This window comes from Dendrobates tinctorius, unplaced genomic scaffold (genome assembly GCF_039654945.1).
Source record: "Dendrobates tinctorius isolate UK_male_01 unplaced genomic scaffold, ASM3965494v1 ptg000022l, whole genome shotgun sequence".
NCBI classification, from domain to species: Eukaryota; Metazoa; Chordata; class Amphibia; order Anura; family Dendrobatidae; genus Dendrobates; species Dendrobates tinctorius.
Window position 1 is genome coordinate 71012377 of NW_027361690.1, and position 26396 is coordinate 71038772.

At 46.9% G+C, this 26396-nt stretch overlaps 1 protein-coding gene across 1 annotated transcript in view; it reads right to left on the bottom strand.

Moving 5' to 3' along the window:
• Nucleotides 1-21517: 21517 nt before the first annotated feature.
• Nucleotides 21518-26396, bottom strand: part of LOC141084424 (uncharacterized) — a 60323-nt gene continuing 55444 nt past the window's right edge. Inside the window, exons 3-5 of the mRNA XM_073569149.1 lie at nucleotides 25217-25373; nucleotides 24047-25105; nucleotides 21518-21524 (exon numbers count right to left, since the gene is read on the bottom strand). Coding sequence (XP_073425250.1) covers nucleotides 21518-21524; nucleotides 24047-25105; nucleotides 25217-25373 — 1223 coding nt within the window. The remainder of the gene's footprint in view (nucleotides 21525-24046; nucleotides 25106-25216; nucleotides 25374-26396) is intronic.

Here is a 26396-nt window from a genome sequence, read left to right on the forward strand (position 1 = left end):
CCTTATGAATAATCTGCCTGCAGGACTGGTATTGGGAATGCCCTGGTTGCAACGTCACAATCCTCTTATTGATTGGGTGAAGGGGGAGATCACCCGATGGGGATGTAATGATAATGGTCTGTGTTGTAACCCGGTTCCTTTTGTCAATCCGATAAAATCCGTATCTGTGTCATCTGTCGGTCTGGAGGGTATTCCGGAGTACCTGAGATACTTTAAAGATGTGTTTTCTGAAAGCTAGGCTGAGGTGCTCCCACCACATAGATCATATGATTGTGCTATCAATTTAGTACCTGGAGCCAAATTACCCAAGGCTCGTTTGTTTAATTTGTCCGGGCCTGAGCGCCAAGCTATGAAAGAGTACATTAAAGAAAGCCTTCGCAAGGGGCATATTCGGCCCTCGGTCTCACCCGTGGCAGCGGGGTTTTTCTTTGTAAAGAAGAAAGATGGTGGGTTGCGACCGTGCCTCGACTTTCGAGAACTGAACAAAATTACTGTTAAGAACACGTACCCTCTCCCGTTGATTCCTGATCTATGCAATCAACTCACGGGGGCCAAATGGTTTTCTAATCTCGATCTACGAGGGGCTTATAAGGATCCGGCAGGGGGATGAATGGAAAACAGCCTTCCTGACAACTGAGGGGCTGTTTGAAAACCTGGTTATGCCCTTTGGCCTCACTAACGCTCCTGCGGTTTTTCAGAATTTTATTAATGTTGTTTTTTCTGACTTGATTGGACGTTACGTAGTCATTTACCTGGATGACATCTTGATTTACTCTGAGGACAGTCAGTCACACTTGCATCATCTGCGTACGGTGCTTTTGAGTCTCCGGGAGAACCATTTGTATGCTAAGCTGGAGAAGTGCTCATTTTTTATGCAAGAACTGTCTTTTCTGGGTGTAATTGTATCCGGGGAGGGATTCCACATGGATCCAGGGAAGGTTCAGGCCATTACAGATTGGGTGCAGCCTCATGACCTGAAGGGTTTGCAGCGATTTCTGGGCTTCGCTAATTATCATAGAAAGTTCATTAAAGGGTTCTCGCAGGTGGTAAAACCCTTGACGGACCTCACTCTTAAAGGGGCAGATGTAAAAAATTGGTCCGTGGCCGCAAAAAATTCCTTCCTGGCATTAAAGAAATGTTTTACTACAGCCCCTGTGTTGGTACAACCCGATTCATCAAGACCTTTTATCGTCGAGGTCGACGCTTCGGAGGTGGGGGTGGGGGCAGTATTGTCACAGGGCCCCTCTACCCTGACTAACCTCAACCCCTGTGCCTTTTTCTCTAAGAAGTTCTCTTCGGCTGAAGTTTTGATTCTGTGTCCCCTCCAGAACCTCCTTCCTCCATTCTTCAACTGGGAGTGGTTGTAGCCGAAATCTCCTCTGAGTTACAGAGAGAGATTCTGGAAGCACAAGCTCCCAGGAATAAACCCCCAAGTAAATTGTTTGTACCCGAACAATTCCGTCCCACACTCCTTCAAGAATTTCATGACTCTGTGTTAAGTGCACACACTGGTATTGCAGCTACCCGGGGGGCAGTAGCTAGGGGTTTTTGGTGGCCCTCTATGGGTACTGATATAAAAAGGTTTGTGAATACTTGTGGGGTGTGCGCGCGCTCTAAAAGCTCTCAGGTCCGGCCGGCCGGGGAATTGGTGCCTTTGCCAATTCCGGATAAACCATGGACACACCTGTCCATGGACTTTATCACTAACCTTCCACCTTCCAAGGGCAACTCAGTGGTATGGGTAATGGTTGATAGATTTTCTAAGCAAGCCCTCTTTGTGCCATTACCTGCATTACCATCCGCTGAAATCTTGGCCCGCTTGTTCATACAGCACATTGTTCGACTGCATGGAGTGCCTGTGAATGTGGTGTCGGACAGGGGTGTGCAATTTGTGGCCAGGTTTTGGAGAGCGTTTTGTATGAAGTTGGGGGTCACGTTGTCATTCTCCTCTGCCTATCACCCGGAATCCAACGGACAAATGGAACGCACCAACCAGTCATTGGAGAAGATTCTGAGATGCCTGGCCTCATCCAGACAGGAAGACTGGTGTGAGGTATTACCCATGGCAAAATTTGCATTCTACTGTCGGATTAATCAGTCTACCGGAAAGTCTCCCTTTCTGGTCAATTATGGGTTTGTTCCCCAGTTTGGGGCATTTTCTCGTATGGATTCGGATTGCCCTGGTGCCGAGGGGATGGTACAACAATTAAAAACCCTCTGGAAGGAGGTACAGGGGAACATATCCAAAGCCCAGAAGAAGTTCAAACATTTTGCAGACAGGAGGAGGGGGGTGGTTCCTGCGTTGACAGTGGGGGAAAAAGTCTGGTTGTCCACCCGTAACATCAAACTTAAAATACCCTCTATGAAGTTGGGCCCCAAATTTATTGGCCCATACAAGATTGTAGAGGTGATGAACCCGGTGGCATACAGATTACAGTTGCCCACCTCCTTCAAAATCTCTAACGTCTTCCACAGGTCCCTATTAAAACCTGTGGGGACATTTAGAGAAGATCCCTCATCTGTGGCTCCACCAGTGTTGGTAGAGGGTCAACTGGAGTACGAGGTAGGGCGCATTGTTGATTCACGGTGGGTGCGCCGGAGACTTCAGTACCTTATCTATTGGAAGGGATATTCCGTTGAGGATCGGTCGTGGGTTCCCGCCAGTTCGGTGCACGCTGATCGACTGGTGCGGGCTTTTCATGCCAGGTACCCTGAGAAACCTGGGGGTCCAGTGGCCCCCCATTTAGAGGGGGGTACTGTCATGGTTAGGACATGGTTAATGTCCTGTTCTCACAGGGTTAACTTTTGCTGGCCTCTCTTTGGATCTGGGAGGGGTATTTATACTCACTCCAAACTAGCATTCTCTGTCAGTTATACTGCTGTTTTGGTGTGTTTGACCCCTTGTGTGCATGTACTCTGCTTTGTTTGTTTTGCTTCCCGTGTATGACCCGGCTTGTTCCTTCACTCTGTACTCCGTCTCTCGTTTTTGTACCATTGTCTTTTCTGGTTCTGACCTCCTGGCTTGGCTATCGTTAATCCGTTACAGTTTACCCCTATTATACCGTCTAATGCCCATTCTGGTTTTCTGATCTATTGCTACGTCCTGACTATGCATTTTGTCTAATCCTTTGGTACTGTATTGCTATCTCGTGCTTTGACCTCGGCTTGATCTGGTTTCTGTCTCTGTCTATGCCCATTGGTAACATTGTCCTGTAGTTACCTTTCTTGGAGTTTCCCTGCAGCTCCTAGTTCTGTGGAGCTTAGGCCACGCCCCCAGCAGTCACGTGCTTCAGGTCCTGGAGCATGCGTTGTCACCACTGCTGCCCGCTCCGCAGGTATCTTTGTGCACAGTCTTTGCACTCAGTACACGCGCACTGGCTCAGTGAGCAAGTGCAGTGCGGTGTTCCTGACATTAGGCAGGACATAAAAAGCTATTTCCTACAGATGAAGAGCTCCAACTTGTAGCTCCACTTTGGCAGTAACCATGGTGATGAGCTCAGATAGCGGTCTGCCATCCACAGAAGCGATTGCACGTGGATTTTCCAGGGTACCCACCGGAATCTGGAACTTGTCAACTTCTTCTAGCCGAATGAAATTACCAGCTGCACCTGAGTCCACAAACGCCTCCACAGATCTACGCTCCCGACCTAGAATAATTAAAGCCGAAATGGTAAGGGGCAGAGAGGAATTAGGGTCACCTAGGGAGGCCTCTCTTACCTGGCCTAGGTGGAGGCGTTTCCCGGTCTCTCAGGACAGGTCCGCAGAAAATGGTTGGCTCTGCCGCAATACAGACAGAAGCCTTGCGTCATTCTCTCCCTGTCGATGCTCAGACAATCTTATTCGATCTATCTGCATGGGCTCGGGAGCGGTACTAGCAGAGGGTGCGGAGGAACGTAGAATGGGAGCTTGATACAGCCTAAAAGATCTTTTCTCCCTAGCTGATTCGCGAGAACGTTCCAAAAACCGGAGATCTATACGGGTGGCCAGGGATATGAGGTCCTCCAGAGTGGTGGGGGTGTCCTGACCGGCAAAGCTCGTCCTTTATTTTGCCTGAAAGACCGCTCCAGAAGGCCCCAACCAGAGCCTCATTATTCCACCCAAGCTCCGAAGACAGTGTCCGGAAGCAGATGGCGTACTGTCCTACGGTAAGGGAACCCTGACGGAGGTTAAAAAGAGCCTCAGTAGTAGAAGCCAACCGTTCGGGCTCCTCAAATACCTTGCGGAACATATCCAGAAAATTCTGGATACTAGAAACCTAGGATCATCCCTTTCCCACAAAGGATTCACCCAGGCCAGAGCCTCCCCCTCAAGGTGGGACACTATAAACGGCACTGAGGGGTATTGGTGGGGCAGAAGCTCAAAGTGCAGTCTGCACTGGTTCAAGAAACCCCGGCAAAGCTTGGGATCCCCGCTATACCTGGGGGGCTTTCCCAGGCGAGGTGGCGGGTGAGATGCTGGGTCCGGGGTTGGGTTGAGGCGGCCACAGAGGACTGCAGGGAAAGCAGTCGGTCATCGACGGACGCCATGTAACTCAAGATGTGGGACTGGGCATCGCGCTGCTGCGTGAGGTCCTGCTGGAGACCTGCTAATAGAGGAGCATTCCCTGGGTCGGTGGTTTGAAGGGCGGAAAGCCGGGTGTCCATAGACTTCATGAAGGACATTATCCGGGTCTGGTTTTCCCGTAAGAAAAGCAATTCCTTTTGCACAGCAGCCGCGGTACTAGCGGGGTCCATGGCCTGGTTATACTGTGACGCTTCAGGGATTGGCAGCATCCGAGAGTGGACCCTCTGGGTCGCGGAACTGATGCCCCCGGGGCAAGCTCGCCAGGTGGAACCAACCCCTATACAGGGACCATTAGGGGCAGGCCCGCCGGGGTCAGACAGCGCGACAGCTGGAACCATTTGGGGAGGCTCGAAGGACCGGAGTAGCTACAGGCAGAACCGGGATACCAGACAGGGCCCAAGGCACAGGAGCAAGTAGTACTGGATGGGGACTGGTGTAGAAGAACCAGACAGCAGGTACCAAAACGTGGAGACGGGACTAGGGCACAGGACTCCGTGCACTAAACGTGGAGAGAGGCACGGAGCAGTAGCACCAGGAACAAATATAGTGACAGACAGACAGCAGGCAGGAGAAGCAGGACAGGGAACAGAACAGGCACTGGAGGACGGATATGAGACGAAGACCAGAGGAGACACAGACTGGGGAAACAGAGGCAAGGCAGAACAGATGGCGGGCAGGAAGGCAGGTAATAGGAACCTGTGGCAGATACAACAAGGCAGGGACAGGAGGAATCACAAGACATGGAAAAAGACCATAGACAAGCTCTAGGCGGCCAGATTAGTGCAGGGTATAGCACACGATAACCAGGCGTCTTCCCCTTATGGGAGACGCCTGATATACCCCATGCCAGGAGGTGGTTGGCTGACCCTGCCCCTCAGAGACGCCCACCGCCGGGTTAAGGAAGCCGCAGGGCGCGCGCCCGCGACCTAAGGCGCATGCGTGGGACCGCAGCTGAGCGGAAGGAGGTGGGAGCGCGTGAGGGGACATGGCTGGGTAAGAGGAGGCAGCGGCGGGCCTCGCCGCTGATGGGACAGCGGCGGGCACGGCCGCCGATGTCACACACCATTTTAGTTGCTCTTTTCTGAACTTGCTCTAGTTTGTTCATATTTTTTTTACATATAGTGCCTAGAACTGGACATAGTAGTCCAGATGAGGTCTGACCAAAGAGGACTAGAGGGGGGTAATTACTTCACGTGATTTAGACTGTATGCGTCTGTTATTGTAACCCAGAACTGTATTTGCCTTTTTTGCTGCTACATCACACTGTTGACTTATGTGCAGTCTGTGATCTATTATTATACCTATGTCTTTTTCATATGTGCTGTTGCTTAGTCCTATTCCTCCCATTCTGTACATGCTTTTTCATTTTTCTTGCCCACATGTAGAATCTTAGTGATGACAGACTTTTACATTACTGAGATAGGAGATGCAAGTTACTACTGATAAGATTTTATACAGAGGGAAGGGGGAAGAAGCTGGAGACAGAGCTTCACCCTTCTCCACCCTTTTCTCCCATTTACATTGGATCTTATCAGGAGTAACTGTATTCGCTTATCTCAGTAATGTAAAAGTTTGTCTTCACTAAATACAGATTTTACCCTGGAAATGAGGATTTTGAAAATGAATGATCAGTCTAGGAAGAGAAAAAAGCACATTTCTCTGATTGCAATATATTACAAAGTTTCTTATTTTCATGTGTATTATTGATTTCTGAAATAAAAATTAAAACTACAGTTACTCTTTAAAGCATGGGTGAGGAATCTTTCTTTCTGCAAAGGGCCATTTGGAAATGTATACGATCCTTTGGGGGTTGCACAAATCATGCACTAACTCTGCCCACAAAGTATGTTCTAACGCTGGCACTGGTGTCAGGATGTACAGTAATCTTTCATTGCATGTGCCTGAGAGTTCAGTAGTGAACACTGCGTGCACATGCTTGCAGCTGTCAAAATACAGATGCCAGCCCGAGCATTGCATCTATGCAAATCTCCCAGGGGACGGATAAAAGGACATTGAAGTCCGTTGACTGCCCGGGGGCCTGAGGCTCTCCACCCCTGTTTCAAAGCATATACACACGGTCAAAATTGTTGGTACCCCTCATTTAATGACAGAAAAACCCACAATGGTCACAGAAATAACTTGAATCTGACAAAAGTAATAATAAATAAAAAATCTATGAAAATGAACAAATGATAAGTCAAACATTGCTTTTCAACCATGCTTCCACAGAATTTTTAAAAAAATAAAACTCATGAAATAGGCCTGGACAGAAATTATGGTACCCTTAACTTAATATTTTGTTGCACAACCTTTTGGGCAATCACTGCAATCAAACGATTTCTGCACCTCTCGACAGATATTTTGGCCCACTCCTCAAGAGCAAACTGTTTCAGTTGTCTCGTGTTGGAAGGTTACCTTTTCGAGATGGCATATTTCAGCTCTTTCCAAAGATGCTAATAGGATTTAGGTCAGGGCTCATAGAAGGCCACTTCAGAATAGTCCAATGTTTTCCTCTTAGCCATTCTTGGGTATTTTTAGCTGTGTGTTTTGGGTCATTATCCTGTTGCAAGACCTATGAACTGCAACTGAGACAAAGCTTTCTGACACTAGGCAGGACATTTCTCTCTAGAATCCATTGATAGTCTTGAGATTTCATTGTACCCTGCACAGATTCTAGACACCATGTGCCAGATGCACCAAGGCAGCTCCAGAAAATAACAGAGCCTCCTCCATGTTTCACAGTAGGGACAGTGTTCTTTTCTAGATATGCTTTGTTTTTCCATCTGTGAACATAGAGCTGATGTGCCTTGCCAAAAAGTTCCATTTTTTCCTCATCTGTCCAATGGACATTCTCCCAGAAGCTTTGTGGCTTGTCAACATGTAGTTTAGCAAATTCTAGTCAAGCTTTTTTTATGATTTTTGTACAACAATGGTGTCCTCCTTGGTCATCTCCCATGAAGTCCACTTTGGCTCTTACAATGATGTATGATGTGATCTGACACTGATGTTCTTTGAGCTTGAAGTTCACCTTTAATTTGTTTAGAAATATTCGTATTATCCGTCTCTTGGAATTGACATCAATTTTCCTCCTGCGGCCACGGAGGTTGGCTACAGTCCCATGGATCTTACATTTCTGAATAATATGTGCAACTGTAGTCAAAGGAACATCAAGCTTCTTGGAGATGGTCTTATAACTTTCCTTTAACATGTATGTCTATAATTTTCTTTTTAATCTCCTGAGACAACTCTTTCCTTCACTTCCTCTGGTCCATGTTGAGTGTGATACACACCATGTCACCAAACAGCACAGTGAGTATCTGTAGCCCTCTATACAGGCCCACTCACTGATTCCAAGATTGTAGACACCTGTGATGCTAATTAGTTGACACACCTTGATATAACATGTCCCTTTTGTCACATTATGTTCAGGTGTACCATTATTTGTGTCCAGGCCTATTTCATGAGTTTTATTATTTTTTTTATTCTGTGGAAGCATGATTGAAAAACAACGTCTCACTTTCATTTGTTCATTTTCATAGATTTTTTATTTATTATCACTTTTGTCAGTTTCAAGCTATTTCTGTGACCACTGTGGGTTTTTCGGTCATTAAACGAGTTAAAAAAATGGCGAAGTAGTAAAACATAAATAAGTGGTATAAGTTTAGCATCACAACAATCATACTGACTGTAAATTGGAGATAAGAATATGCTATCATTGCAACACATCAGGATGTGAGATAAAGTATGTTCCTTCCTAAAGATTCCACAATCAACTGTGAATGGTATTATAAAAAAGTGGAAGCATTTAAGAACCACAGCAACTCAGCCACAGAGTGGCAGACCACATAAGGGGGTTGGCCTCAGCTCCTTAGATCCATTGAAGGAAATCTTAATGCTTGAGCATACAAAAAGATTTTGCACAATGTTATGCTTCTAACGTTGTAGTAACAGAGTGAAAAGGCTCCTTATTGTTCCAGCATGCGTCTCAAGTGCATTACTGTAAGCAACGTCTATACAGGCATGCAGAGCTCTGATCTCAAACCAATCAAGCACCTTTTTAATTAACTAAAATGTAGACTGTGAGACAGGCCCTCTTGTCCAACATCAGTGTCTAAATTCACAACTACTCTTATGAATGAACAGCCAAAAAAAACCTCTTCAAAATTTTGTAAAAAGCATTTCCAGAAGATCAGACACTGCAACGCTATGCTGTAATGTGAAGCTATATAATGGACGCTACGCTGTTGTATATTGCTGATGTGGTTTATGATGGTGAATAAACCTTATGGACTGATATAGTTTTATGGAAAACCCGTACCGGATGTGATTTATTTGCTGCCAAGCGAGTGTCCCCCAACCTTGAATGACAGCGCTACCTCAAAATTGATGGAGAAGGCTATGGGCAGTGGTGTAGCCTTGTTGCTGGGAGCAACCGATAAGGACTGCAAAATTTGGTGGCAAAGAGCAACGCTGAGCCAGGAGGGCTGACGGTTGAGGAAGCCGTGTGATGTGCTGCTGACCGGCCACGTGTGAGCAGAGCCTGTGACGGCCTGCAAATGGGGAAGCCACTGTCCGGCTGTGGTTCTGGAAAACCATGGGGCGGCCTAGTGAGTAAGGCACTGTCCAGATCGGTGAGCCCAGTGTGGTCGCTTCCCCAGGTGAAAGAGACTGGTGATTGCTAGGGTGCCTCTGCGGAGAAGAGGTACCCGAGGACCTGTGTGGGCAACACAGGAGAAATGGAGTGGTGTTCGTGTGGTACTGACCTGGGTCAATGAGTAAAACGGTGACCCGTGTGGCCGACACAGGTATCGGACAGGTTTTCGTGTGGTACTGACCTGGGTCAGTGAGGAAGACAGTGTACCTGGAGGGTTCAGTGAGGAAAGGTCCTGGAGGGTCAGCCCTGGGAGAAGAGTTGGATCCCAGGAGCATGTGGTGTGACCTTGGACCTGGTGAGGCGCGAGTGTTGGGCAGTCTCAGGCGGAGACAGATGTCCTGAAGAGCACCCGCCGAGCCCCTGGACCTGGTGAGGCCGGTGTGTGGGGAGACCCTGGGAGGAGGGTCGCTCCCTGAATCGCACCAGGTGCGCCCAGTGTGTTGGACAGTCTCAGGTGGAGACAGGAGCGTCCTGAATAGCACACAGTCAGGACACGTGAGTTTTTTTGTGGTGTGTTTTTTTTCTTCTTTTTTCTCGACTCAGCCTGCGGTGGCTCAGTGGGAGTCATGAAGGCGACAAGCGGCTTGATGTGGCTTAGTGGGGTCACGAAGGTGACAAGCGGCTTCCGGGAACTCGGCGGGGTTACGAAGGTGACAAGCGGCTTCCGGTGGATTGGCGGGTCCACAAAAACGGCGCAGCAGGAGCTGCAGTAACACCAGCCGCTGTGTGTGAACAGCAGCCGGTGGTGCCGGTGATCGGTGACAGCAGGAGCTGTGGTGGTGCCAACAAAGACTTGTGTGGTATCATAAGAGACATAAAACTGTGTGGTGTGAACTGTGGTCTGAGAAGATCGGTATAACGGACATGGGGAGATCCCGAAAGGGGGTGGAGTCCCAAAAGGGTGTGGTGACCCAAATCGGGGTGGTAGCCAAAAAGGGGGTGGAGTCCCAAATTGGGGTGGTAACCAAAAAAGAAGTGGAGTCCCAAAAGGGGGTGGAGTCCCAAAATGGGGTGGTAGCCCAAAAAGGGGTGGAGTCTCAGAAGGAGGCGGTAACCCAAATTGGGGTGGTGGTCCAGAAAGGGGCCGAGTTTGAAGAAGTGGCAGCCCTGGTTGGCTCAGTGGGTATGTCTGGGAAACTGCAGTGTTCATGTAAGTCATTTCCAGAATGTGGGATATTCTTTCCGGGTGATGACTGGCCGCAAGTGTGTACCGTGATGCTGCAACGGGAAAGAATCTCGGGACGGTCGGACTCAAAGAGTCAGGTGACTCTGGTAGGAACTCCTCTCACTTTCTGTCTGACCGAGAAAAGGGTCCAGGTTAGCTGTAAACATGGGGTCACGGTGAACTATGCAGTAGACAGAATAATGTTTGAGAAGCTTGGAGACAGTGAGTGCCAAGGGGGCAGTATCCCATCAGACGTAGTGTATGCCTTGAAGTGGGGCCGCGACTTTGTCAGGTTTGATGACATATCCCTGGAGGGTGGAGACGTTCCTACGGTTGGGCTAACCGATACTAAGACGGTGACGGCTCCTGACGTGGAGAGGTCAGAGGTAGAAGTGACCAGGAAAAGGGGTACGTCGGCCCAACGGACGGACCTGACATCTCGTGACAGGACTGACATTGACTTGGTTGATAAAACGGCTGGAGTGTTTTCACGGTTAATGGGTAACTGGAAGGATTGCTCGGCAGGTTGGGGTGACTCAGACTCTGGGGGTGACTGTGGCTCTGAGAGAGACAGGGAGCACAGACTAGAGGAGCTAGAGAAGAAGTCTCTGAGCTCAAAGGTCACATGGTAACGTGGCAAGGACTGAATATGGCCCTCAGAGAAGAGGTGGATGAACATATCAAACAAGAAAGAGTCCAGAGACAAACGGCCGAGGGTCGAGGAGCTCGAGAAAGAAGTCTTGGAGCTCAGAGGTCACCTGTCCACCTGGCAAAGTGTGAACAAGAACCTCAAGGAAGAGATGGAGGAACTCAGAGGAGTAGTAAAAAGTCTTCTGCGAGAGAAGTTGGACGAAGACTTACCACGGGTGAGCGCAAGTGATAATAAGACAGAACTGCGAGTAGCCATCGTGGCAAAGGTTCATGAAGTGATCCCATCGTGTGAAGTTGGTGAGTTAAGAACTAAAGAAGACAGTCACCCGGTCGGGGCAACTGTAGTGAGGGAAATGTCCGTGGTAAAGCCAGAGTCTTCTGTAGAGGAAGAGAGCAAGACCACGACCTTCAAATCTGTAATCGAGGTACCCGAAGACATGCAAGAAGCCTGTGCTGAGGAAGGTATGCATGATGCTTTCAAAGAGGCGGTCAGGGCGTGTAAGGTGCACTGGGCACCTGAGACTCGGCAGTTGGTGATAATATCAGCCAGGGAAGATACAGCAAACCAGGTAGTTGTCCTGAAAGAGATGCATCTACAATGTCTCCACGCCAAACAGCTGGTTAGACGGAGTAATGTGAAGGCTGCTCGATGCCTGGAGTTAGCAAGGGAGGCTATGGATCGGAGGGGTCTGCAGAAAGATGTGGTTCCGATACCCAAAGCTCTGATTGGGAGAATCATTGGAAGATCCGGGAAGGTGATGCAAGACCTCGTGAATATCTCCGGTGTGGTGAGGGTGAGGATCCCTCCTGATAATGAAGACCCGGTATCCAGTGAAGTAGGTAGAATTCCCATCATCGTGGTTGGCTCCATGGAGAGCCTGAGAGACTTTCGGATGCTCCTGGAGTATCGAGTGGGGTACCTGCAAGAAATTGAGCAGTTGAGGCTGGACCGTCAGCGAATTAATAAAGAAGTACGGAATACCAGGTGGCGGCCAACTCCAACCCAAGATGTAAAGACCCGAAGTGTTCCTCCAAGTAGTGACATGGCAGGTGGCCGAAGAATGTCAGCAAGTGGCAGTTCGACGGGCCGTGCGAGGCTGAGAGGCCGCAATTCCTGTGAGACGCTGAATGGGTCAGACTCAGGCCAGACAGTAGGACCGATTAAGACTGATGACCGTACCAACCGGGAGAGCCGGTCAGTGGGAGAATGGTCAGGTGACGAAGCGCACTCTAGAAGGGTGGTGACTAAACAGTGTCTGATGACGCAGACAGACTGCAACTGGAGGGTCAAAGACAATGACCAATATTTTGACCGCTGGGGGCGGGGGAGGCCTAACGCAGAGATGAGGCCGTATAACAGATGGAGACGGTTCTCTCGACCTGGGGAACAAGGTGTAATGAGTGCCCGGTCTTGAGATCCTGGTGTAAGATTGTGTGTTCAACCCCACAAGTTGGAAAAGAGGGGCGGGGTATGTGGTGTAATGACCACTGTGTCCACTAGGGGGCGCTGTGTGGATGTCCCAAGAGAGCGGATGAATGGCAGAATCCAGAAGGATAGTTATGTATCTCAAAGTGGGTGGCTTTGAGATGGAGACTTGTGTATGTGCGATCAGCAATATCATTGCTGAGGTGTTGTTTCTAAGTATAAGGGAGAAGTCTTCAGGTAACTAGAGAGATGGGCGTGTTCTGGTTACCTACAAATCCACCCATGGGTGTGTGTTGTGAGTTCATTTTCCCCTTCGTCACTGGGGTCTGGTGAACTCCCTATTCTGGTAAAGGAAGGTAATGAGTCTGATTATCAGGCACCTGAGTCTAATGAGGATGACTGGCTGAGTGGAGTCACGGACTGGATATAAGGCTGCCGATGCCCTTCTGCCCTGCGGGTGATTTCTCTGTGGACTTCTAGGACACCAGTCTGATTCCTGCTCCTCTCAAGCTAAGTTTTCTGTTTTGCCTGTTAAGCTTTTGGTTTTGTTTTTTGTTTTCCTTGCTTTTCTGTATTCTGCCATTCCCTGCTGGGTGAGCTGAATCTCCTTTTGCCTGTAGCTCTGTCTTCAGTATATTCCTGAGTACTGACATAGCTTTTTTGAAGCCTAGCGTCTTCAGGGCCTTTTTCACTGTCAGTCTGTTGGCTCTTATTTTTATAGGGTTTTTCACGGATTGCAGACAGCAACCTTCCTGTCCTTTTCTGTCTAGTTAGCTTGGGCCCCTCTTTGCTCAGTCTATCTTTCTGTCTGTGTTAGTATTTTCATCTTGCTTCACCGTCATTATATGTTGGGGGCTGCCTATTGCTTTGGGGTCTGCTCTGGGCAGTTTAGATTTCCCCTTTCTTTCTGTAGGCCTATTTAATTCTCCGGCTGTGATCGAGGGGTCTAGGGCATCGTAGGAACCCCCCACGGCTACTGCTAGTTGTGTTGATAGGTTCAGGGGTCTGCAATCCGATAGCTGCCAACTTCTCTGGTTTTCTGGACTTAGCTAGCATTTCTGTTTTTTGCCTCCTACGGTGACTCAATCATAACAAAATCACCCGCCATACCGCAGATCCTAGGGTACTCAATAGCAGGAAAGAATTGTGTTTTAAAAAAAAAAAAAGGTGTGTGTATATTCTTTTCTCTATATCTCTGAGGCCGTAGGGGGAATTTTTTTTTTCTCTCTCAATGGAGATAAAGCAATTGTCTGATCGTGTGGAGCAGCTCGCTGCGGAAGTGCGGGGAATTTCCGCCTACCTTGCTCGTTCGCATGCTGTTGAACCAAAGATCCTTACACCTGATGTATTTTTTGGGGATCGATCTAAATTTTTGAGTTTCAAAAATAATTGTAAATTATTTTTTGCCTTGAAGCCTAACTCGTCAGGGAGCTCCGCGCAGCAGGTTAAAATTGTCATCTCTTTGCTGCGTGGCGATCCCCAGGATTGGGCGTTTTCTTTGAAACCAGATGATCCTATTCTGACTAATGTGAACGCATTCTTTCAAGCTTTGGGGGGTTGCTGTATGACGAACCTAATGCTATTGATCAGGCTGAAAATACCCTGTTGGCATTGAACCAGGGTCGAGATTCTGCAGAGTTGTACTGTCAAAAGTTCCGAAAGTGGGCGGTCCTTACTACCTGGAATGATAATGCCTTGGCTGCTCTCTTTCGGAAGGGTTTGTCAGAAGCCGTAAAAGATACTATGGTGGGATTTCCTGTTCCCTCTGGTCTGGACGATTCTATGTCATTAGCCATTCAGGTTGATCGGCGTTTACGTGAACGCAGGATTGCACGAGAGGTGTTGCCACCGGTTGAACAGACGTCTGAACCTATGCAATGTGATAGAGTTTTGTCTAAGGCGCAACATCAGGAGTTCAGAAGGCGTAATAAGCTGTGTATTTTCTGTGGAGATGCCTCGCATATTATTTCTGTTTGTCCTAATCGAGAGAAACGCTTTGCACACACGTTTTCTGTTGGTGGTGTTCAACCTAAGTTTCTTCTGGCAATTACTCTGATCTGCTCCCTGTCCACATTTTCCGCCAAGGCTTTTGTGGATTCGGGAGCAGCGCTAAACCTAATGGACTTGGATTTTGCTAAACGTTGTGGATTTCCGATGACACCTCTGCAGACGCCTATCCCTTTGAGGGGGATTGATGCTACTCCTTTGGCTAAAAATAAACCTCAGTTTTGGACCCAGGTGGTCATGCGGCCCCAGACCATCAAGAAAATTGCAGATTTTTGGTATTTCATGGTCTGCATGATGCCGTTGTTCTGGGGTTTCCCTGGTTGCAAATTCATAATCCAGTTTTGGATTGGAAATCTGTGTCTGTGGTGAGTTGGGGTTGTCGGTGTGCCTTTAGTGAGGCTCCGGTTTTTTCCACCTCTCCTCAGTCGCATGATGTTCCTGACTATTTGGCCGACTTTTATGATGTATTTAGTGAGAATGAGTCTGCGTCCTTGCCTCCTCATAGGAGTTATGACTGTGCAATTGAACTAAGCCCGGGGTGTAAATTTCCCAAGGGTCGGCTCTTCAATTTATCTGTACCCGAGCACGAGGCTATGCGGTCCTATATTAAGGAGGCGTTGGAGAAGGGTCATATTAGACCATCCTCTTCACCCTTAGGTGCCGGGTTTTTTTTTGTGGCCAAAAAGGATGGTTCTTTAAGGCCTTGTATTGATTATCGTGCCCTCAATAAAATTATTAAATATCAGTATCCGTTACCCCTGATTTCAGATCTATTCTCTAGAGTTAGAGGTGCTTGCTGGTTTACCAAGCTTGACCTCAGGGGGGTGTATAATCTTATCCACATTAAGCAGGGGGATGAATGGAAGACGGCGTTTAATACTCCGGAGGGACATTTTGAGTACCTGGTGATGCCTTTTGGGCTCACTAATGCCCCTTCTGTCTTCCAGTGCTTCATGAACGATATTTTCCGAGACTTTGTCGATAAATTTTTGATTATCTATCTGGATGATATTTTGATCTTGTCCCAGGATTGGGATTCTCATGTGGAACATATTCGGACTGTGTTCCAGATCTTGAGGGAGAATTCCCTGTATGTCAAAGGATCGAAATGCCTTTTTGGAGTACAGAGGATTTCATTTTTGGGATTTATTTTGTCTCCGTCAACTATTGAAATGGACCCGGCCAAGGTACAGGCCATTTATGATTGGGTTCAGCCCACTTCTTTGAAGGCCCTCCAGAAGTTTTTGGGTTTTGCTAATTTTTATCGGAAATTTATAGCAAAATTTTCTAGTATTGCCAAGCCATTGACTGATCTGACTAGGAGGGGTGCTGATGTGTTGAATTGGTCTCCTGAGGCTGTTGCTTCCTTTCAGGAGCTGAAGCGAAGATTTACCTCTGCCCCGGTTTTGCGGCAACCTGATGTCTCACTCCCGTTCCAGGTAGAGGTGGATGCTTCTGAGATTAGTGCAGGAGCTGTTTTGTCCCAAAAGGATCCTGTAACATCTAAAATCAATCCCTGTGCTTTCTTTTCCCGAAAGTTCTCTCCATCTGAACGTAACTATGATGTGGGGAATCGGGAACTGTTGGCCATGAAATGGGCATTTGAGGAGTGGAGACATTGGTTGGAGGGAGCTAAACATCAAGTTGTGGTCCTCACTGACCACAAGAATTTGATTTACCTAGAGTCGGCTAAACGCTTGAACCCTAGACAGGCTAGGTGGGCCTTGTTTTTTACACGTTTTGATTTTGTGGTCTCTTTTCTTCCTGGAACTAAGAATGTCAAGGCAGACGCCCTCTCTAGGAGTTTCTTTGCTGATTCTCCTGTGGTGACCAAGCCTGCTACCATCTTAGGCGAAGGGGTAGTTCTTTCTGCCATCTCGCCCGATTTGAGACTTGCTCTGCAAGAGTTCCAGGAGGACAAACCTGAGCGTTGTCCCAGTGGAAAGTTGTATGTTCCTGACCAGTGGAAGAAGAGAGTGATGTCTGAAGTTCATTGCTCTGCATTGGCTGGTCATCCAGGTATTTTTGGTACTAGAGATCTGGTGAGTCGCTCTTTTTGGTGGCCCACCTTGTCTCATGATGTCAGGAATTTTGTGCAGTCCTGTGGGACTTGCTCCCGGTCTAAATCTTGTTCTCGTTCTAGTGGGTTGTTGATGCCTTTGCCGGTCCCCAGGAGGCCATGGACCCATATTTCAATGGAATTCATCTCTGATATGCCGGTCTCTCAAAGAATGACTGTTATTTGGGTGATTTGCAATAGGTTCTCTAAGATGGTTCATCTTGAACCACTCCCTAAGTTGCCATCTTCCTCTGAGTTGGTGCCCCTGTTTTTGCAACAGGTGGCTCGCTTACACGGGATTCCTCAGAACATTGTATCTGACAGAGGAGTTCAGTTTGTGTCTAGATTTTGGAGGACTTTCTGTTCCAAGCTGGGAATTCAGTTGTCCTTCTCCTCTGCTTTTCACCCTCAGACCAATGGGCAGACAGAGAGAACAAACCAGACCTTGGAGTCGTATTTGAGATGTTTTATTTCCGCTGATCAGGATGATTGGGTTTCATTTTTGCCCTTGGCCGAATTTGCTTTAAATAATAGAGCTAGTTCTACCACTTTAATGTCACCTTTTTTTTGTAACTTTGGGTTTCATCCTCGATTTTCTTCAGGGCAGGTGGAGCCTTCTGCCTGCCCAGGTGTTGACACTGTGGTGGAGAGAATGCACCAGATCTGGGACCAAGTGGTGGATAAGTTATCTCTCTCCAAGGAAAAGGCCCAGCGGTTTTCCAATCGACATAGGACCATTGGTCCCCAGTTTAAGATTGGTGATATGGTGTTGTTATCATCAAAAAATATTGCTATGAAGGTGACTTCTCCTAAGTTTAAGCCTAGATTTATTGGACCTTACAAGATTTTGGAGATTATTAATCCGGTCTCTTTTCATTTGGCTCTTCCTGTCACATTTAAAATCCATAATGTGTTCCATAAGTCCTTGTTGAAGAGGTTTGTTGAACCAGTTGTTCCTGGGGTGGCACCTCCAGACCCTGTATTGGTTGAAGGTAACATGGAATATGAGGTAGAGAAAATACTGGATTCCCGTCTGGCTAGACGGAGACTCCAGTATTTGGTTAAGTGGAAGGGTTATGGTCAGGAGGATAATTCCTGGGTCTCTGCCTCTGATATTCATGCCAAAAGATTGGTGCGTGCATTTCATCGGGCTCACCCTGATCCCCCTGGTGGCGTGGTTGAGGGTTCGGTGACCCCTCCTCAAGGGGGAGGTACTGTTGTGAGTTCATTTTCCCCTTCGTCACTGGGGTCTGGTGAACTCCCTATTCTGGTAAAGGAAGGTAATGAGCCTGATTATCAGGCACCTGAGTCTAATGAGGATGACTGGCTGAGTGGAGTCACGGACTGGATATAAGGCTGCTGACGCCCTTCTGCCCTGCGGGTGATTTCTCTGTGGACTTCTAGGACACCAGTCTGATTCCTGCTCCTCTCAAGCTAAGTTTTCTGTTTTGCCTGTTAAGCTTTTGGTTTTGTTTTTTGTTTTCCTTGCTTTTCTGTATTCTGCCATTCCCTGCTGGGTGAGCTGAATCTCCATTTGCCTGTAGCTCTGTCTTCAGTATATTCCTGAGTACTGACATAGCTTTTTTGAAGCCTAGCGTCTTCAGGGCCTTTTTCACTGTCAGTCTGTTGGCTCTTATTTTTATAGGGTTTTTCACGGATTGCAGACAGCAGCCTTCCTGTCCTTTTCTGTCTAGTTAGCTTGGGCCCCTCTTTGCTCAGTCTATCTTTCTGTCTGTGTTAGTATTTTCATCTTGCTTCACCGTCATTATATGTTGGGGGCTGCCTATTGCTTTGGGGTCTGCTCTGGGGCAGTTTAGATTTCCCCTTTCTTTCTTTAGGCCTATTTAATTCTCCGGCTGTGATCGAGGGGTCTAGGGCATCGTAGGAACCCCCCACGGCTACTGCTAGTTGTGTTGATAGGTTCAGGGGTCTGCAATCCGATAGCTGCCAACTTCTCTGGTTTTCTGGACTTAGCTAGCATTTCTGTTTTTTGCCTCCTACGGTGACTCAATCATAACAGGTGTGTCTGAAAACGCCTATAGTAAAAGGCTTTGTAAGTGTGTGAAGGACCTGTGATGAGGTCATAGCCATGTAACATAGTAACATAGTAACATAGTGATTAAGGTTGAAGGGAGACTTAAAGTCCATCTAGTTCAACCCATATCCTATCCTAACTTGCCCTAACATGTTGATCCAGAGGAAGGCAAAAAAACCCCATGTGGCAACAGTAAGCTTCACATTGGGGAAAAAAATTCCTTCCCGACTCCACATACGGCAATCAGAGTAGCTCCCTGGATCAACGCAATATTAAGGAGACTAGTGTATATACCCTGTAATATTATACTTTTCAAGAAAGGCATCCAGTCCCTTCTTAAATTTTAGTAGTGAATCACTCATTACAACATCATATGGCAGAGAGTTCCATAGTCTCACTGCTCTTACAGTAAAGAATCCGCGTCTGTGAGTATGCTTAAACCTTCTTTCCTCCAGACGTAGAGGATGCCCCCTTGTCCCCGTCACAGGTCTAAGAGTAAAAAGATCATTAGAAAGGTCTTTGTATTGTCCCCACATATATTTATACATTGTAATAAGATCACCCCTAAGCCTTCGATTCTCCAAACTAAATAACCCCAAGTGTAATAACCTGTCTTGGTAATGCAGACCCCCTAGTTCCCTAATAACCTTGGTCGCTCTTCTCTGCACCCGCTCCAGTTCAGCTATGTCTTTCTTATACACCAGAGACCAGAACTGTACACAGTATTCTAAGTGTGGTCGCACTAGTGACTTATATAGAGGTAAAATTATGTTCTCCTCATGAGCATCTATGCCTCTTTTAATGCATCCCATTATTTTATTTGCCTTTGCAGCAGCTGCTTGACTCTGGCCACTAAATGTGAGTTTGTCGTCCACCCATACACCCAGGTCTTTTTCAGTGACTGTTTTGCCCAGTGTTTTACAATTAAGCACATAATTATACAACTTGTTCGTTCTACCCAAGTGCATGACCTTACATTTTTCCCAATGAAAGCTCATTTGCCATTTATCAACCCAAGCTTCTAGTCTACATAAATCCTCCTGTAATATAAAATTGTCCTCCTCTGTATTAATTACCCTGCAGAGTTTAGTGTCATCTGCAAATATTGAAATTCTACTCTCTATGCCCCCTACAAGGTCATTAATAAATATGTTAAAAAGAAGCGGGCCCAAAACTGACCCCTGTGGTACCCCACTGCTAACCGTGACCCAGTCCGAGTGTGCTCCATTAATAACCACCCTTTGTTTCCTATCCCTGAGCCAGCTCTTAACCCACCTACAAATATTTTCCCCTATCCCCATTGTTCTCATTTTATGTATCAACCTTTTGTGTGGCACCGTATCAAAAGCTTTTGAAAAGTCCATGTACACCACGTCCACTGCATTCCCTTGGTCCAGTCCGGAACTTACCTCTTCATAAAAGCTTATCAGATTAGTCTGACAGGAACGGTCTCTTGTAAACCCATGTTGATATTGGGTCATAATGTTATTCTTCTCCAGATACTCCAGTATAGTATCTCTTAGAAAACCCTCCAGGATTTTACCCACAGTTGAGGTTAAACTTACTGGCCTATAATTTCCAAGTTCAGTTTTTGTCCCCTTTTTGAATATTGGCACCACATTTGCTATACGCCAGTCCTGTGGTACAGACCCTGTTATTATGGAATCTTTAAAGATTAAAAATAGTGGTCTATCTATGACTGTGCTTAATTCCTGCAGTACTCGGGGGTGTATCCCATCCGGGCCCGGGGATTTGTCAATTTTAGTGATTTGTAGATGCCGCCGTACTTCCTGCTGGGTTAAGCAGGTGACATTTAATGGAGAATTTTTATCCCTGATCATGTTATCCGTCATGGGATTTTCTTGTGTAAATACTGTTGAAAAAAAGTCATTTAGCATATTGGCTTTTTCCTCATCCTCATCCACCATTTCACCCAGACTATTTTTAAGGGGACCAAAACTATCATTTTTTAGCTTCTTACTATTTATGTAGTTAAAGAATATTTTGGGATTATTTTTACTTTCTCTGGCAATGAGTCTCTCTGTCTCAATCTTTGCTGTCTTGATTTGCTTTTTACAGAATTTATTTAATCTTCTGTATTTATTTAATATCTCATCACTACCTACTTGCTTTAATTCTCTAAATGCTTTATTTTTATCTCTTATTGCGCCCCTTACAGCTCTATTTAGCCATAGTGGTTTCCTCCTAGTTCTCGCATGTTTATTCCCATACGGTATATATTGTGCACAGGTCCTATTCAGGATGCTAATAAACGTCTCCCATTTTCTTTGTGTATTTTTATGTCTCAGGATATCGTCCCAGTTAATTGCACCAAGATCATTTCTCATCCGTTGGAAATTTGCCTTCCTGAAGTTTAGTGTCCTTGTAACCCCTCTACTACACATCTTATTAAAGGATACATGAAAACTTATTAATTTGTGATCACTATTACCCAAGTGACCCTCAACCCTTACATTTGATATGCGGTCTGGCCTGTTGGTGTGACCCAGTGGGCGTGGCTACGGACCATATAAGGTGGCCAGGGTAGGTCACAAGGGGTGAATGCTGGGACCTGATTGGAAGGTCCTGTGAGGAGAAGGATCTCCTGGCTAATAGCCTGTGGAGCGGCTGTGTGTGCAATGGCGGCCAGTGTCTGAGAGTCCCTGAGGAGTGAGTGGATGTCTGCAGCCTGGAGAAACAGCCATATGGGAACTCTAACGTGGGTGAGATAACCCTGGGGCTAAATAGCCTGTTTAATGGATGCTATGCTGTAATGTGAAGCTATATAATGGACGCTACGCTGTTGTATATTGCTGCTGTGGTTTATGATGGTGAATAAACCTCACGGACTGATAAGGTTTTATGGAAAACCCGTACCGGATGTGATTTATTTGTTGCCAAGCAAGTGTCCCCCAACCTTGAATGACAGCGCTACCTCACAGGGGGTTAACTTCACCTTAATGCCTACAGATTTAGAATGGAACATCATAATAGCTCTTGTAAGGCTACTTTCACACATCAGGTTTTCGGCGTCAGGCGCGATCCGGCGTCGTGCCGGAACGCCGGATCCGGCAAATGTTTCTTAAAACCGGATGTGACGGATCCAGTTTTCTGCCGGATCCGTCTTTTTCTGGACAGACAAAACCGGATCCGTCTCATCCGGTTCATCCGTTTTTCTATCCGTTTTTTCGACGGATTACGCCGGATCCGGTTTTTAAAATTGACCCTTGTGGCCTTCCGAACGGGATTGGCTACTGGAAAACTATATATAGCGTGTTCCTACAGCCCTTCTTTGACAGGTTGTAGAGGAGAAAGTGCAGGTTGGAGAGAAGAGCAAGTTACTGGCGAAGATGGATGTTGTCATTGGAAATATTTTGAAGAATTTGGCGGATTTTACAGCGGAGGCAAATCGTTTGAGGGTGATTGTTCTGGAGAAGGAGAGAGCGAGACAGCAGCGCATCAGGCATCGTAGACGACGTTTGTGGATCCACCCCATCACAGCCAAGAGAATGACACGTGGGGTCTATTCTACACTATGCATGGACCTTCGACGAAACCCGGATAAATTTTTTGGATATGTTAGGATGAAAATGGAGAATTTTGATTACTTGGTGGAGCGCATTGCACACCTCATAAGAAAAGCGGACACCTATTGCCGCTTCTCTGTTTCACCCGCAGAGCGTCTGATGGTGACTTTAAGGTAAGCCACATTTATTGGATATGATCGCATCAGAGCACACTTTCACTGCAATCTTGTTGGTGGTAATTTGTATCTCCAAGTGTTATAGGTCAGTTTTGGTATGTAATGCTGTGATTTAAAACTAATTTATTGTTTTTTAATTCCCCACAGATTTCTTGCAACTGGAGAATCCCTTTCGTCACTGCATTTCCAGTACAGACTCGGGATTTCCACCATATCTGGAATGGTGAAGTACACATGCCGTGCACTGTGGGACTCCTTAGCTGAAGAGTTTTTACCAGAGCCCACAACAGAGAGGTGGATTGAAATTGCTGACAAGTTTCAACAGATATGTCAGTTTCCAAACTGCTTGGGCGCTGTGGACGGGAAACATATCCGCATTGTAAAGCCAGCTGGATCGGGATCGGAATATTTCAATTACAAGAAATATTTTTCAATTGTCCTCATGGCCATCGCTGACGCGGAATACAAATTTATTGCGGTTGATATTGGGGCCTATGGCCGCTCCAATGACTCTCAAGTTTTCAAACTGTCTGCCATGGGGCGTAAACTGTATGGAAACACCTTCCAGTTCCCACCACCTAGACCGCTGCCGCAAACATCTGGTCCACCTATGCCATTTGTCTGTGTAGGGGATGAAGCCTTCCAGCTGTCAGAACACCTTTTGAAACTGTACTCTAGCAGAGGATTGACAAGACCAAAACGCATTTTTAATTACCGCCTCACAAGAGCAAGAAGAATGGTTGAATGTACCTTTGGTATTCTGACAGCCAAATGGCGGGTCCTATTGACTGCGATCAACCTCAAGACAGAAACTGTGGACGAGGTGATCAAAGCGTGCGTGGTACTCCACAATTTTGTTATCTGCAAGGAACCCATTTCCATTGAGGACACCTCTGAAGAAACCACCTTGCAAGATTACCATGACATTACCACTAGAAGTTCTGTGACGGTTTCAGTAATGAGGGACAATTTTGCACTATACTTTATGTCACTTCAAGGCAGAGTACACTGGCAGGATGACAGAGTGTGAAAGATTTGTGCCCTAACCAAACTTGTGTACCTTCTGGACCAACAGTATATACCTTTGCCAACCAAAGTTGGCTATCTTGTCATGGTCTCTATTTTTAGCTTTAGGCCACAGGTGTGTACCTGGTTGTGTTTTATGCAAAGTATTTCACCTTTTAACAAAAGTTGTGTACATTGTTAGGAAATCACCAACAATAAACACAACTTTTTAGGTGAAATACTTTGCTTCAAACACAACCAGGAACACAACTGTGGCAAAAAGCTAAAATTTACCCACAGTTATATACCTAGTTTTGAATACCATTTCACCTTTTAAATACCCTGTATTTAACCTTTTTCGCCGCAGAAAGAAATGACAGACAACCAGTGTAAAATAATTTAACTTTTATTGAAAAATGTTTTTTTTAGTAAACTTTTTTAAAATTTTAATAAACTTGTTTAATAAAACTTTGAAACTATAAAACTGAAACCATAAAACTGGTCATTTTTATTTAAATACACACATTATAATTCTGTGTAGTGTGTGGTGGAAATACTGCTGTAGGGGCTGCGGGACACTTCGACACTGGGAGTGTGGAGAGAGGACTGGGATCGTGGTGGGGAAGGAACAGTTAGAGGTGAAGGTGTGGAAAAAACTACTGAATGGGTGGACATGTGGGAAGCAGAAGAGGTGGTGGGTGGTGGAGTGGAGGGTTGGGCAGGGACTGTAGGAGCAGATGATGTTGATGGCAAGTTGTATGGGGAAGGAGTTTGGTACGGGGCAGGTTGCTGGAAGTGGGTAGATGTCTGGTACGGGGCAGGTTGCTGGAAGGGGGAAGGAGTTTGGTACGGGGCAGGTTGCTGGAAGTGGGGAGATGTCTGGTACGGGGCAGGTTGCTGGAAGTGGGGAGATGTCTGGTACTGGGGAGGTTGCTGGTACTGGGGAGTTTGCAGGTACTGTGGAGGTTGCTGGTACTGGTGAGGTTGCTGGTGCTGGGGAGGTTGCTGGTGCTGGGGAGGTGGATGGTGCTGGGGAGGTGGATGGTGCTGGGGAGGTGGATGGTATGTAATAGGAGGGGGAGGATGGAAAGTGGCTGGAGGTGGATGGTATGTAATAGGAGGGGGAGGATGGAAAGTGGCTGGAGGGGGTGTAGATGTAATAGGAGGGGGAGGATGGAAAGTGGCTGGAGGGGGTGTAGATGTAATAGGAGGGGGAGGATGGAAAGTGGCTGGAGGGGGTGCAGGTGGAGGAACTACTGTGGTGGGAGGAGGAGGAGGTTGGGAGGTAACTTGCTGGAGAGCAGCATGGCATGAATGCATTACATGCATCTGCTGGGCAGGAGAGAGCGTTTCCATGCGCTCCACAACAGACCTGAAAAAGGTGTGGTTTGGCGAAGATCTTGCTTCTGAATGCATGGTTTGCAGAAGTGTCTTCACCTCCAGAATGCTGGAGTTGATCTGCTGATAGCCTGCGGATATTTGCTCTGACAAGACTTTTAGACAGTTCTGGAAAGATGCATTCAGATGCAAGAACTCTGGCGCATAAGTCTTTTCCTGACCCCTCTGCCGCTGCCGCCCAGTACCCGCAGGTGTACTAGAGGTGGCAGGGGCAGAAGGGTGGGGTAAAGGGAAAGCGATCTCCTCACCAGCAGCTTCATGTAATGTAGGCGGCCACGATGCTCCTGTGCTGGTGGATGGGACAGATGGGTCGAATGTGTGGGAAGGCTGGGAAGGTGCAGATGTACCGGGGCGGTCGAAGTGTCCCTCGGTGCCGGTCTCCTCAGGGATCGCCTCAGAAGGGTCCAATCGTGCCGGCTCCCGAGTGCTGCTCACCGTGCTGTGGAATAAAGAGAAAAAAAAACAATTAAAATACTGACATGGTATGGCCCTGGCTGAAAAAAAAATTTACATATAACATTTTTTTTCACATGTGGTGTGTAATATTTACCTTCTGGTGACCATTGTTTCCCGGAGGAACGACAGGGCTTCTGCGTACTTGTACTTGCTCCTGCGTCCTCCAGATCCACTCGGGGCCCGCATCTCTTTATTGAACTCCTTCTTGAAACGATCTCTCACAGACCGCCACCGATTCACAATTCTGTTCCCTGAAACGAGAAAGGAGTGGTTAGTATACAACATCAGTGTTTCCCAAACTCCAGTCCTCATGGTCCCCAGGGGTCATGTTTTCATGATTTCTATAGTAAATAGAAATCCTGAACACATGATCCGTGGGGACCACGAGGACTGGAGTTCGGGAAACACTGGTTTACATCAAGCAACCGGTACTGTATATACTTACGCTCTTTAATCTGGGCCCGAGCTTCGAGGTCCTCCCAGCGGCCAACAAGGAGCGAACAGATTTCCTCCCAGAGTCGTCGGGTAACGATCAGGTCAGCGTGGCGGCGGTCAGCCATATTCCAGAGCGGCTCCCTTTCTCTGACGAGATCGATGAGGCGGTCCACATCAATCCCTCCATCCTCACCGTCAGAGTCGGGAGCACGCTGTGAAGGCTGTTAAAGAAAAAGACAAAAATAACATAATTAGCCTCCACAAAAGAAATGAAATAAAAAGTGCAAAAAAACAAAGCAAAAATATTTATACTTACACGCTGGTGACCGCCGCGTTGCTGTCGCCGACGACCCTGGGAGGCACTGCGAGGACCTCTTGGCCAAGCACCAGATTGGGAAGACTAGAGAAGAAAACAAAAAATGTTATGTCTTTGGATGTAGGCATTTGTTTGCTGTGTGTGGTCTGCAGAACATTGTTTTCTATGTGTTGTGTGTAGTGTGATGTTGTGTTTCTGCGTTTGATGCAAAAAACTTACGAATTGTGAGCCCACTCCAGGTGTCTGTCCACCCCTTCCTTCTTCTTCTGGGAGCTCCTCTTCATCTTGTGATTCCTGTTTTGAAATAAAAGGCAATGAATAGACATATATTACAGAGAAGATGGATTTTGGAAATAAAAACTTACCGTCAAACGCTGACGATGCGAGGGAGGGCTCCCAGAAGATGATGTGCTGTCTTTCTGGTGGCCACACTCCATGCCTGTGGGTGGTGTTCCAGCTGCTGCCATTGCTGCTGCTGCTGCTGCATCTATTGGGCGGCTGTTGAATAAAGAGAAACAAAGGG